Genomic DNA, 14,718 nt, shown 5'->3' with positions numbered 1-14,718 from the left:
CTTTAACAACAAAACCTGTGTGTGCATCCTTGCAGTGTATCTATGTCTGTTTTTGTGTGTGCAGGTTAATGCAATTCATCAGAAAGCTTCTTAATATTTCGGTTCAATGTGTGTGTTTGAATGCCATTAGGACATTAAACCGTGTAATAAATATGTTATGACTTCTATTGTGAGCAGATGTCTGGATTCATTTTGCAGATAATGTGAACATTACAACAAAACAGAATCTACTTGATGGATATTTTTACTACGGTTCAATATGATGATTGTTAAATGACTGAAGTGGTAGTTTAGAAACAACAGCTGGAATGGTTTTAGCCTAACAGCATTAAAATATGATGATTCTCAGTGTCAGTAAAGCACATTTGGAACTTGTATTCATCTGTGAAGTGGAACAATTCAGTCTTGTTTTTGAACGGCGATTTGCCACAGCTAATTATTTGCTGCCTGCCTAATTGATAAACTAACCAGATCTGTCACGAAAGGTTGTTGAGAATAGCTCTAACTGCTGTCTATGATACGGGAGTGTGAGCAATTTATCTGATTGCAGTCAACTGTGCTTGAAAACTAAAAAAACCCCTCATGCGTAGGTGTGCATAGCTGTGCTACCTCGCAGCAGCAGCAAGCAGGTTCTTGGCATTTGCAGCTGCTGGATCCACAGACAGACTTTTAGCAGCCAGCAGCAGTTTGCTGGAAGCCATGGAGATGTTCTTCAGGTTACCAATCACCTGCACCTGATCATCCTTTTTCTGAAAAGGAACATCATCAAAACATCATCAAAAACTCATCGGCTTGTGAAAATATGCCTAAAAATGGAGCTCTGAGTGGTAATTTGTGCTCCTGCTGTCTCAGATGAATGAGTGGGACTATTAGACACCTGGTATACAAGAAGACAAACCTGAGTGTGGCCGGCCATCTCTATGCCAGCATCCAGGAACTCATCAAAGTCTTGGCTGAACTTCCCAGAGGCCACAGCCAGCTGGCTGCTCGAGCCCCTGGAGGCGTGGACCACCTCGCCCGCCGACTGGTTCAGGTCTGCTGCAGTTTGGTTAAGCTCACTCTGGGCCTCCTGGAATGACTTGGAGGCCGGAGGGATCTGAAAGAAGCACACAGAGGAGAGGTTCACCATCAAAGGCAGTGACTTAACTCCAAGTAAAAAATAATTAAATTACATAAGTGTTCATATGTAACAGTAAAAACATGCCAACAACGTGTTTACCGTGTATACATTTTCAGTAATTGACTGACATATTGATGTAACAATTCCAAACTACCATATCTGAGCTTTGTAGAGCATAAATGCAACGTGTCTAAACACTAATAACGGCACGCTCAGGCCAAATTGTGTTTAGTTTTTCTAATTGTTCACAAGTAAGATTGGAGGAGATGTTTAAAAAGCAAGATGCTTCCTGTGTTTGTATGCTTATGACAAAACATCAGTATTCTACTTGCTCAGTACTCCATTGATACGAACAGCGAATGAAATATTGCCAGAAAAGTTGTTTTTTTAGCAGCTAATTTTACTTTCCACTTGTATGTCATTAATCTTATATTGCTCAAGGGTCTTTTTTTTTTTCTTGAAAGTAACCCATGACGCTGATGTTATGTTGGCTCAGCTCCAGTGAGTCACAGAATAAACTCACAGTTTCAATCAGCAGCTTTTTACTGGCCTCCCCGATGCTCTTGAGAGCCATGTCCACATCCTTCTGGCCGGGCAGACAGTTGACGCAGTTATTCAGGGAATGAGAGACGGCCTTGGCTACCTGAAACACACAGCAGATGGGGGTTAGAGGAGAATGTGCAGGTGAACAGGCTGAACTAGAGTTCATAGCTTAGTGAGCAATGCAATTGTACCGGATAATTATTTTTTTGTTTTCTTTATAAATATCAACCAACATGTCTGTGTGAAACCACTGGTTGTGCAGCAAATCACAAACTCTGCTGTCACATAACAGAGGCCAAAACAGAAGCACAAGACTGATGCTTTAGTGAAGTAGTTCACTTGAATACAAATAAAGGAAATGAGATAACAGAGCTCTACAGGCTTCTTAACTTAATTTGTGTCTTAAAAAACTCTTTCAAAAGACAGAGTGGGATTGTATGAGACAAATAAAGAGCAAAAACAGCTTCATTTGTGATTCTGTAATTTTGTTCTTATTTTCTCTACATTGCTATCACATAATTTAGTCAAGGCGCCAAAGCATAAATAATTAAAGTACTTTTCGGGTCTATTACAGAGTCACTCACTAAATTAGAGAGGTGTTCACTTGAATGCACTACCAACCCAATGTACACATTCAGCAAACTATGTAAGCAAAGAAAGAAAGGCTGTTAGTTAAAAGAGGCCAAAAGAACCGTCTGTTCTTTTGACTTCTTTTGCTTATTTAATTTATTACCTATGAAGAGACCCTGCTTAGTCATCTTTAGGTCACATTACTTCTATGTAAACAACACAATCCAGTGAGATCTGCAAAATTTTTGCAGTACTAAACCTTCTGGTTTTAGCCAAAGCCAGACTGATCCATGAGTTCCAAGTTAAATTTAAATACTCTGTTTTTAATACTGTATTTCAGTAGTGAGAAATCATTGATGAAATGCATTCAGAGTTTGTATGAGGTAAGAAATAAATGACTAAACACTGAATGAACCAAGAAGACGGGTAGCTGCAGGAGGGTGGAGACGATAAGGAATGACACTGCAATTATATGTGAACCGGTGTTTATAAATTCTCATAAACACACAGTCTGTGGATATATTTTGTTTTGACAGCTTGCAGAACTCTGCAGACTTGTATCTTTATTGACATTTAATGGTGGAACTTTAATAGCAAAGGTGCCAAAGTCTGACAGCAGGATGAGCGGAGTCTTCCAAGAGTAGCCCATAGTATTGAAGGGAATACACCCCCAAGCAATCTTGAATTATCTCACCTGTGCCAGCCGCTGTTGGCTCTCTGCATCTCCAGGGGAAATCAGCGCCTGTTTGGCCTCATGAATCAGAAGTGCCGAGCCCTCCATAACATCACGAGCCGAGTCCAACATGGCAGCTGCAGCCTTAGGGTCTGTGGTGGAAGCAGCGACGCCGCGGGCCGCCTGGGCGAGAGTTTTCAGGGCCTGAGCCGTCTCTCTGGCTGCTATTCCTACACACAGGATCACAAAGAAGAGAGACTGCAGATGTAACAGACAGCAACTACAGTCATGAAAGTGCCATTATTCATAACACCATGACGATTACAAGAAAATGGCCCCATCATGTCTTCGTTTTATAATTATAAAAACTTGAAAGAGGTTTGTTTAATATATAAAAAGTGATTTCCGTGTTTTGACAAACGTGTTGCAACAAACAAAATAAAAGGGGCCATGCGGGTGTTTACCTCACAGGATGAAACAAGCAGAAAGAGACTCATGAGAAATCGGACATGCCATCTACAACACACCAACTAAATGGTCGAAAAAAATTGAAAGACACCATATTTTATTTCAGTTAGCAAAGATTACTATAGGGAATTAAAATGGGCTCCAGGCAATGGGAGCATCTCTCCTCTGATTCGGTGAAAAAGAATGTGCCATATTCTAAATACAATAAAGGCAACAAGGTTTCAAGAGAATACATCTTTGCTAATGAAGGCCACAAAGTTTAAAAATGCCGTATGTACATGCCTTACCTCATCTTAGTGCATTAAAACAGTGTATATAGAACACTACACGGGCAAAGTATCAACTGACTTTTGTTTTTTATATATATATATAATTTTTCTGTGGTTCAGAAACAAAAAAAAAGTTTTGTATGTGTTGTAGCGTATGCTGCTAAGCAAAAGACGCTAGTGCAGATGGTGCAACTTGAACATCAGAAGGGTCAGAAAAGTAGTGACGGCACATTTAGCTCATTAGGATGCAACAACAAAACTGGCATCTCTGCTGTTTGGAGGCTGTTGGGAATGTGAACGTTCATAGCAGAAACTGTATGTTTATGGCTAAAGAGTAAGGAGATAAGGTAATTTGAGGACTTAAAAGCGGGGCATCTTAAGTCACTAGAGGAAAGGTTGTGCAGTTTCTAAAAAGTAGAAGGTGCCTCAGTTTACAGGATGTGATACAGATGAGCTGAGGTGATTCAGCAACCTCTGCTCCTTAGCAGAGGTAAAATCCTTTTTACAGCTGTAGGTACAGCAGCGCCAACCTGTGTAGTGCTCATTTCCTTGTGCTGCACAGGTGAGCAGCTGAGCCATGGAGGATCCCACCGACTTGGAGGTGCTGCCCAGATCCTGAGCGCACTTCTCCAACTAAAGTGAAGACAAAGGTGAAAAATAAAACAGCTGCTTAATAGAATGTAAGCTTCAGGCATGAGCTGCTGGTAGATAAATGTCTTTGGCATAGCTCGATTAACCTTAATGCAATTGCCATTTTTCATTTTGAGTTGGGAGGAAGGAATGAGTCATTGTTATGCTGCTACGATGTTTCTTACCGATTCTCCAGGTAGTGGTTTCAGTTGGGTGTTTGCAGCAGCCAGCTTGGCATCTTGCAGTTCACTTCTCAGGGTCTGGATGGCAGTGAGCGCAGAGTCGATCTCCATGGGGCCACAAGCTTCATGAGCCTAGAAATAGACGTCCACTGTCAGTAACATACCAGATTTTCACTACACAATTATTGTGTAGGAATTAATGATAACGATACTTTCATAATGCACTTAGAAAATGTATTTTTGAAAATGAACAACACTGAAAATACAAGTACAGGGAGGTGGAGAAAGTTTGTAACCATAACTAAAAAAGCACAAACTATTGTAAAAAGTCAAATGATTCAGGAGTCTAATATGCAGTTAAATACTCTAATAGTCGTTTATATAGAAATGTATTTGATTTGGACTAAGCAAACAAATCTAGTCTGTCACACTGTGGAATATATAATTGACTCTATGTATGTACATGCCATGCTTCTAAGGAGTATACTCGTAATATGTGATCCACAGAGGTATACTATATTTTTTTAGGATGATTCAAGTGTATTTCTTATATTAATTTTGCATGTTTAAAATGCAGTGATTTCATGAAAACAGTGCCACATGCATGAATTCTCCTGTGCATCTGTGCTCTACCTTCTGCGCAGACATCCTCAGTTCAGCCAGGCAGGTGGCCAGGTTCTTGGCACACTGACCCAGTTGCATGGCTGCAGCCTGATCCGTCACCGTGGGAACAGACGACTTGGCCGAGGTCACCATCTTGCTGCCGGGCTACAGGGTGGAAATGAAATACAGAAATTACTTGTCAAAAATATTTCCCCTTAGAACACTATGGACCAGCCTGAAAAGAAACAAATGCTGCACTGGGAGACAACAACAACAACAAAAGTTAGAAATGATGTGGTAATATTTCAGCATTAGGTACTGGTGGAGCTTTTAAAGAAACTCTAACTGCCTGCTTACACCAAAAAGAGGTTACAGTCCTATTTTTAAAGGGTCCCCACACGACAGACACACTATTTATACTTTCAGCCTGGTTCCTAATGTAGGGCTGAAGTTACTCAGTGTGACTACGGGCACATAAACTTTTAACAGTCCAGCTAAACTGAGAAACGGTGAGGCCATAACATGCTGCACCTGTAGGAAGTTCTGACTGGCAATGATGAGGGCTAGTTGTGCGCTGAGGTCCTCTGGTTTGGCCTGACTTCCACGAACTCCCTGGACGAGCTGAGGGATGTGATCTGCCACTGCCTATACACACACATAAAACACATACACAATGTACACACGAGCTTAAATTAAGTCAAAGTGGAAATTTCACAGATAAACATCAAGCCTCAGACTAAAATCGTCAAACTAACAATTTGGATGCAAAATGACATTAAACAGCCAATTAAAAAGGGCTCGATAAGGATATGAAGAAAGACAGTGTGAAGTAAACAGTTTCAATGATGCATTAAAGGATGGAAAAGACATTTAAAAACATCAGAAAGTAAATGGGTCCCCACTGTGAGCATCGATCCTCACCTTGCAGCTCTGCACCAGCTGCTGGTGAGCAGCTGTGTTCTTGTTAGAGGCGGCAGCATTTTGAGCAGCAGCGATGGTCTGTGTGGCAGCAGCCGCAGCTTGCTTGGCAGCATTCTGAGGAATATTAGAACATATACAGTCGTGCACATGTAAAACAAGGATATATAGTAGCATCTGTCTGCCTCTGTATCACTCTCTCTTCTTATATCTCTGATTTGGGGTATTGATGTTAAGATAGTATCACTGGTTGTGCAGCGTAAATGACTAGTGTCCTGATATTTTTCTTCCAAAGAAGGTATATCCTTTTGATGTTTCTAGCCATAAAACGATGAGCTAATTATCTCTGGAAATATGGGCTGCATGAGTAAAATCAACTGTACAATTTCTTGGATTTTACTGTAAATACAGAAGTGTATTTCTTATCCACAGATGGATTGGGACAAAATGTTAGGACAAGGGACAACCAACAGTAAACAGATGTGGTGTAATTCCTAAACCCTGTAAATGAGTTGAATACTTTCCTTTGAAGTGGTACTGAACTGTAAGTCAAATCACCTTGAGGCAAATAAGCCCTTTTTGATGCATTTTGATCACACTTCACTTCCTATTTCCAGCAAACCTAAATCTCTCTAAGAACCCTGACATTTAACGGTGAGAAACATTCCTCCTGAAATCAACCTCTTATATTCACGGAGCTTTGGCGCCAAGTGATGCCTTCACTTCTACTTTGGTGATGGTGATACAGTACGCTAAAATATGGTACGTCAGAGATGGTGACATTTAGGGTTGGGGTTCGGGATGAGGAATATGCTCAGCGTATTCTATTTTCTCCTCCCTGGCCACATTAGGAAGACTTAGCATTTTCCTGATGTGACATATTCACTCAGGTCAAAGTGTAATCGGGAGCTGCTGAGCTGACCTCCAGTCTGTTGATGAGTTTCTTCTTGATGGCATTCTGAGCAGCAGCGTTAGTGGCCACACGCAGCCCCTCTGCAGCCTCCCTTAGTCTCTGCTGCTGGTCCTCGTTCTCTGGATACGCTGCAGCACCCTGAGAACAGCCATACAAATAACAGGTGAGCTGGTAGAAGCGTGGGGAGAAATAATCAGTGCATATACATATTCTTAGAATATCCATTCAGTGCACAGAAATCTTTGAAAACGACACAGACTTCACTGCAATCACCGCACTCAAACTCAGCCACAGCTCATCTTCATGCCAACAATCACTTCTTGGTTGGTGGCTAAATGTCAAGAGGTGGTGTTTATTCATATCAACAAGCAGCTCTTTTTATCTTCCTGTGTTTATGTATCTGGCAGCACAAGTTTGTCGGTTTTTGTTGGGACCGATGCTCAACACCGTCCAATCTCCTGCTGCCGGAGAGAAATTTAAGTCAATTTCTGTCATTAAGTTAATTAATTGGAAGCATCACCTGCAGTTAAACAGAGAAGAGGGTGTGCAGGACAACCCATGTCATTAAAGCAATAGCTAAACCCAGCACTGCTACTGGCAGAAGTCAACACAGTTGTACCAGATGTGTACAAATAAAAAAACTCATTATATTTTTCAAGACTTTGCACGACATTTGACTAACCAGAACATTAATCACAGTAATATTAGTAACCAGTTTCAAGTCAGTGGAGTTTGCAGCTGTCATCTGCCTGTTGGCAGCTGCTGACATCATTTAAATAAGAGCACACAATTTGCATAATTATTAGAAAGTGCTTTTTTTCCCAGGATGTAACAACGTATCGCATGAAAGAATTAATCATGGAAAACTAGTCTTCAAAAGCAAGCTGTGTAGTGCTGATACCACGCATACGATCTTCTAAAGTAAATCATAATCACACAGAAGCTTCAAAATATCAGCACAGTAAATTTATTTTAAAAAACTATATAGAGAATGAATAAACTCTATAAAACTGATTAATTTGTTACCAAGTCAACGGCTGGCCAAAGCCTCAGCCACCACTGACACGAATAAATAAACAGCTGTGATGGTGATAAGTCTGGCATCAAACTTGACTAACCAGCTGGAGGGTGTCATTTAATTTTCATGGTGGAAGTAGAGAGTTATTAATATCAGTGTGATTCTGTAGACTGATAATGAGAGTGATGTAGAGCGATAGCAGATAAATAGTTTGGATAAGAAAGATAGGATGAAGCTAAGCCTGCCCTCCAGCAGTCTGGAAAGAAAGAGTTTGATGTGGCCTTGGTCATAATCTTAGAGCATTGAAAAGATGAGATGTAAGAAGAAATGGATTGTGAATCTAAATGCTGTATTGGCTGAATCCAGTCCTGTAAATTCTCTACTTGATTTGACTATTGATTCTTCATAGAGTCCTGATCATTGCTGTTTAGAAAGGGAAGTTTTACAACTACACAGACTGATGGCAAATTGCTGTTTTAAAAAAACAAGTAGACAGGCCAATGTACTAATTAACATATTAAACATGGCTGTTGTGTTTCACTTAATCCAAGCTCGCCACTACAATGTTTACACTGGATGCTGGTGTCAGCAAAGCAGGTTTTCTTTTATTTCTTCATCTTGTTAAAAGTTTGTTCACGTACATTTGAGATAAAAGACAGGACAGATTGAAGCTTAGACAGCTCCAAGTTGCCTTCAGTATCAGCAACTGTAGTAATCTGTAGCAGTATAGTAACAACCAAACAGCGTCATGGCTGCATTAAAGCCAGACTAAAAGCAGAGTTGCAGAGAAAGTGCTGAGCTATTCACACAGTGTGCTGCTTATTCTGGGTTCTTGTTTTGTTCTGAAAAAGTGTATTAGAGACAAATTCTGCAGCTGTTACATGGAGAGTAAATAAATCAGATAGTCAAACCAAACAAGGGCTTTAAACCAAGATTCTACTATACATCACACATATTTTGAAATGAAAACATTTTCAAATCCACAAAACAGAACACCAATTAACCGATTTCACCAGTAATTCATTAATTCCAGTTTTAGTCTAATATCTACTTTAGCAACTTTTACACGATAAACCCACTTTAATAGGTTTTTTTTATTAGGAAAAGGTTTAAAGGGTATCTTTTATCCAGTAATTAACGCTTATCAACAACACCAAGGAGAATCACCTCTTAAAGTGTCACTCTTGGTCTTTTCCTATTTTGTGCACGTCCAGACCAGTTGCAGGGGATCTGGATCTGCTTATTTCCCCTTTGCTCTCATTGTAAAGGTCACTGTATGTACCAGAGAGGCTCAGCTCAGCTCTCTAGATCTTTATCTGCTCTTATAAAAATGCCACCACTCTGATTAAAATCAAAACTTCAGCTCAGCTCAGTCATCTAACGACTTTTTGTTGATGAAATGTGAGATACAAATGCAAAATTTAAAAAGGACAGAATACATACGATATGCTTATAGTCCCACATGCTGCTTACCTTTGCTGCCTCCACCATCCTCGCAGTGGCGTCCGCCAGCAATTTAGCAGCTGCCAGCAACTTTTTAGAATTGTCGACATCCACTTCGGCCTCAGCGTCGGACCTCATGGCATTCACTAAGTCTGAGGTGGCCTGAGCCAAGACCCGAGCCTGACGGACCATCTCTCCTGAGGGGTGACAGAGGATTGAAGAGAGGCAAGGTGGAGAGGTGAGGGGAAGGAGAGAGATGAGAAAAACCTTAGAGAAGTGGATTAATGGGTAAGTCATACTAACGAGGCATTGAATGTGTTAAAATTGTGATGTTGTTTCTCCCCATTAAGCTGATTTTCTATGAGAATGACCCTGATTTATGTGTATATGCAACATGACGACAGTCCTACCAACAACGTCACACTATTCTGTTAATCAACAGGTGGCAGTAACATGCTAACATATGCAGTCATGTGTGGACAAAGGCATGAAAGATGAATACTGCAAGGTAGTAAACATGCACGTATAGAAAGCTGAATTTAAATACTTCAAAAGCTGGCTTTACAGGTATTGTTTGAAACAGGACACACTTTTATGATGAATATCAATAACTTGTTTGATCTCAAAAAAAAATCCACTGGGAACCTTTCATTCTTTTTGCTGCAGCTCCTCCTGAGTTGTTTGTAATGAACAACTAGTAGAACAAAATGAAATCCGTCTTCATTTCTCTAACCGCTTGCAATAATAGTCAAACTATGCTTAATGCCTGCTTCCTCGTGTGACAGTTAGGGATAATAATGTGATAGTGATGGGATGTGGGCAAACCTTAGGGGAGCAGATAAATATTTCAATGAGACAGCATTGATTTTTAATTTGAAACCATTTAATTTTGTAGCTGTAAGTGAAAGTTAAAGACGCCCTCCAGACACGTCTGAAGTCATATAAAAATACTCTACTTTGAATGATAATTTGTGTCAAATGTGTTTTTTTATTAAAAAAAAGTTCAATTACTGGTTAGGACTCCTTAAAAAGACATAAATGCCTCCTTCCTTATTGAAAAAGCCTGAATCTATGAATATGCAAATATTTGATTTTAAGAGTTGGACAGTAAGCTGCCTCCTATATCTCTGAAAGACTATTTTTTGTGGATGTGCAATGCCAGCTTTAAGAATAAAAAAAAAAAAAAAGCATGCTAGCATCAAACTGTGAGATTAAATCATTAATTAACTGGAGTGAAGCTCAAATGTCCAAGAGAAGTAACAAAAACCAAAACACATTTTAGCAAATACACATCATTCCTTCAACTCAGGGTGGTTACATTTTGCTGATCAGATCTGGAAGGTTTTATAACCACTCTGGAAGAATGTTCCACCAGTGCTGGCATTTCCTATTCCCTTTGATAATATTCTTAGAATCAGACTAATGAGATGAGACACAAAGGATAAGAAAGAATCTGGTGACTATATTCTCTCCATCAAAGCAGGCCTGGCTCACCATAAAAGCTCTTTGACAATAAACCTCTATAATTCATGTGAAAGCATCAGGTGATCTGCCAACACTCCGCTACTGAAGGATTCACTCTTTTTATTCTCTTCATGCTTTATTTTTTGATGCCAGGTGCGACATAACCCGATATATTTGACACCTGTTCAAAGGCGTTATTCTCCAACTGGCTGCATTTATTTAGGCCTCAGCAGAGCAAACAGCTATTCTGCTTGTCTATCAGACCGACCGGTTCGTGTGAGCTGACCTCTCCTCTGTGTATCTCTTTCCATCTTTTCGGTCTTTCTGTACTGTCAGACTTGTTAACATCACTGTCAGCTTTTCTCTGCGGCTTCACCACACCTGACAGCAGTCCATTCAAAACCACCATCGTGTCAGTCTCTCTGACAAGAAGACGGGATGAGGCGAGTACAGATACACAGTAAGACATCTTCAGAGAAAGCGGGAATCTGAGAGCTGTGCTAAGCCAGTTTTTAATGGTTCGATGTACACCCAGTTCCACATGAATTTTTAATGTATTCGCGGAATGCAGGTCAGTTTTGAGGGTGAGTTCTGAGACTCTGGTGGCTGGATTTTGGATGTCTCAGGCAGATTCAGGACAAACTGTCATCAGGACTGAGTGTGTATGGTTGACAACAGGTCTCAGAATAGGACAGCTTTCATGGCATCAATCAGTCATGGGTCAGCCATCAACTATTTGTAATTTGTCATTCACAGGTTCTTGACTTTTTTGTCCATCAATAACTACAGTAACTACTTTGCAGGCAGCAACAACAAAAGTAAAGCTCCTTTCAGACATGCATTTTTTTTTTCTGTTAACCTAACAGCATCTGAATGTGTCAGGTTCATATTTGGATGAGCACCCCAGTCATTTATCTGGAAAAGTCACAACAGATCTTACGTATGTGATAAATAACAATTTAACATGGCACAGGTCTGAACTGCATGCCATCACATTGCTAGATAGGCATGCACAAGCAACATAGTTTGAGTAGTGTGAAGCAATTTGAGGAGGGCTGTTTTTCATATTTCACCAAAAATATTGGTCCCAAAACGTTCCAGAAATATAAACCATACATCAATATTGTGGCACTAGGGGAAAATGAAAGTTTACAGAATATTTCATAGAAATTCATCCAAAGAGAACTGCTGCTTCAACTAAAAACTAAAACTTCACTAAATGTAGCTGCTGTCAGCCGTGCCTTTTATGCCAATTACTTCTAAAAACACTAAATGCTTTTCGAATCAAAAATTAATTCCCAGGTAAATGGCAATCAATTAATGTTCTTACCTAACATACGTACTGTGCATAATTGCTTAATCATAACCAAGTGCATCAAGTTCGGCCTTTACTTTCTTTTACTTCTTCCTATCCTGTACCTTTTAGCATTTACTATAATGCAAAATCCTCACCTGCGTCTCCCATCGAGCTGAAGATGCTCTCAGTGACGGTCATGATGGTGTCTGTGGCCTGGTCATAGCGCCCGATTGGCTCTCCCCTTGAAGTGTACTGACGGACGTGTTGCAGGAGATCTCCCAGAGCCTGACTCACTACGCTGGCTGCAGCACTCACCTACAGCACAAAAGATGTGCATCATTAATGCACTTGCTAAGCTGCATTATTTGCTACTTCATTTTCCATCAGGCTGGTGAGAGACACAACGGATTCATTATCTTCACTGCTTCTTAGGACATATGTCAGTACACAAACTGAGGACGCTGAATGAAAAACAGCTGCTGTATTCTATTAAACAAATCAAGCTGGGCCGTGTTTATTCCAGGGATCCACACCTTGTAATTGTCTGAGACAAAATCAAAAATTGACACAGAACATTGAACCTCAGAGCAATGTTGATTGATACATTAACCAAACTGACCTGTTTGAGGAGCTCACCATCCTCCGTGGCTGAGAGACAGGCCTGGACGCAGCTTTCCACCGAGCGATCCACCAGCTTCCCGGCTTCGATTAACTGCTCCTGGCAAACCGGGGAGCTGATGGTTGGACTCACCACCTAGACCACAACAAGGCGGAAAGTGTAAATAAAAAAGTAATGCTGGAAGTAAAGGAGATGCAATAATAAAATAATTCCATCTCTAGTGGAAAAATAAAACAAAGAAAAACAAACTAAAAAATGTAAATAGGAATTTGAAATATCTACCGGTCTCTATAGTGTGGCTCAAACATAATCACTAAACTTATTTTGTATTGGTATAAATGCACCGCTGTCACGCTCATCATTAACAGAGAACACAGGAATCAGAAAATGAGGGGAAAACAAGATTTGAGAGCAACAGATGGAACTCATCACGGGGCTATGCAGAGAGGAGAGGATGTGTTTAGTAAATGCAACTATTCAGATTGGGAGCCAGGAGGGCATTTAGACTAATTAAAGGCATGTGGGTTGTACAATTAAGGATGTGCAAATATGATGAGGGCACAGGGTATTTAACAGCACCTTAGTGCATCCTCATACATTCACTGTCTAAAAATGCATTGTCTTTAGCAGCCGACAAATTGTGTTTTTTTTCATCATTCTTGAAAAGAAATCACTTTCATTTATCTAATGTAGGACACAATCAAAAAACAAAACAAAAAGGAAATTACTATGAACTCAACCACGCAGCTCCTCATAAACCACTGCAAGTGTACTTTAAATACAGGACGTACGCACACGGCTCTTGTGTTCATTGATATCACTTCAGTGTGCAACAGAACATTGTTTTGTACCTTGGCACATGCCACCAGCTGGGAGGTGGACAGGGCGCACTGTGTGGCTGCAGCGATGACCCGGTTCTGGAGGACGGTGTCTTCTGCAACCTGGGCCACGTTCTTGGCCTTCAGCACCAGCATGGCCGCCGCGTTGGCCACTGCTTTGGCCAGATTCATGAGCACGTCCTACAACAACGGGTGGACAAGGATGCAAAGCAACATTCAAACTGCAGCATCTCATCGGCAACATCAAAGACCTGCACATACGTAACGTTTTGACCTCATATCCATTAAAAATGGAAACTGTGCCACATTAGCATTCAAACAGTGCAGATAAATGTTAAACTACCACTCCATACAGTTCTACAGCAAAAGTTTACTGTGGTTGGTAATTGTGTGTAATTGCACTAAACGAGAAGACATCCCAGCAAACACTGCACAGAAATAGGACATCTAACTGCCACCCCATTTACTTTCTAAATGGAAAAGCAGTAGTGTTTGCCTATTTGTATATTGTAAACATAGACTTAACTATACAAATGCCATCAAAGCTGCAACATTAACAGTCTAATCTCATTAAAAAAAACATTTAGCCACTGCACATCTGTTCAACTCATCATTACTGGAGTGCCGTAAAATACCAAAACACAATACAGTGTGTTTGTGTAAGGCAGGCTGAAGAAAAGTTGTGCTGACTTGATGTATCTGTGTGTAACCGAACCACCAACACTGTGTTACAATAACAACGACCAGCCAAGAATGAGTTATTCAATGCAAACCACAAGCGTAACGGCTCGAAAATGCTTCAGTTCAAACCAAAACATGTAGATAAAATATCAAAAAAAAATATTCCCCTCATATTCCCCTGGTCACTGTGTGTTTCTGATTAAGTGAGTGGCAGCTCCTGAACACTGGGTTTTCTCTGAATGCGGTGATGATGATAAATGAAGCGGCTGCAGTGTTACCTGGAACCTCTCATCTGTCTCGCTCTCCCCTATCTGGCGCAGGAGGTCTCCGCTGGCCTGGCCGATGCTGCCTGCCGCTGTCAGCACAGTCTGTCTGGGCTGCAAACACAGACACACATAAAAAACCCATCAGGATGTGATACTGCATTTAAACACCCGGCGCCATCTTGTATCTTAAGATATGTGGATA

The 14,718-nt window shown here is 40.6% G+C and overlaps 1 protein-coding gene across 3 annotated transcripts in view; it reads right to left on the bottom strand.

Annotated features, from left to right (window-relative positions):
• The window catches only part of tln2a (talin 2a), a 102,122-nt gene that overhangs the window by 24,979 nt on the left and 62,425 nt on the right, over nucleotides 1–14,718 (bottom strand). For all 3 annotated transcript variants that reach the window (XM_023291347.3, XM_055010752.1, XM_055010749.1), the window contains exons 18-32: nucleotides 14,529–14,627; nucleotides 13,582–13,749; nucleotides 12,731–12,865; nucleotides 12,267–12,426; nucleotides 9,381–9,547; nucleotides 6,899–7,027; nucleotides 5,980–6,093; nucleotides 5,590–5,703; nucleotides 5,089–5,223; nucleotides 4,459–4,587; nucleotides 4,174–4,276; nucleotides 2,928–3,136; nucleotides 1,644–1,763; nucleotides 899–1,096; nucleotides 610–749 (exon numbers count right to left, since the gene is read on the bottom strand). In XM_023291347.3, the coding sequence (XP_023147115.2) occupies nucleotides 610–749; nucleotides 899–1,096; nucleotides 1,644–1,763; nucleotides 2,928–3,136; nucleotides 4,174–4,276; nucleotides 4,459–4,587; nucleotides 5,089–5,223; nucleotides 5,590–5,703; nucleotides 5,980–6,093; nucleotides 6,899–7,027; nucleotides 9,381–9,547; nucleotides 12,267–12,426; nucleotides 12,731–12,865; nucleotides 13,582–13,749; nucleotides 14,529–14,627 (2,120 nt within the window). The remainder of the gene's footprint in view (nucleotides 1–609; nucleotides 750–898; nucleotides 1,097–1,643; nucleotides 1,764–2,927; nucleotides 3,137–4,173; nucleotides 4,277–4,458; nucleotides 4,588–5,088; nucleotides 5,224–5,589; nucleotides 5,704–5,979; nucleotides 6,094–6,898; nucleotides 7,028–9,380; nucleotides 9,548–12,266; nucleotides 12,427–12,730; nucleotides 12,866–13,581; nucleotides 13,750–14,528; nucleotides 14,628–14,718) is intronic.

Source organism: Amphiprion ocellaris, chromosome 1, assembly GCF_022539595.1.
Source record: "Amphiprion ocellaris isolate individual 3 ecotype Okinawa chromosome 1, ASM2253959v1, whole genome shotgun sequence".
Classification (NCBI taxonomy): domain Eukaryota; kingdom Metazoa; phylum Chordata; class Actinopteri; family Pomacentridae; genus Amphiprion; species Amphiprion ocellaris.
The sequence above is the reverse complement of the archived record's forward strand: the minus strand, read 5'-3'. Positions and strand labels throughout refer to the sequence as shown.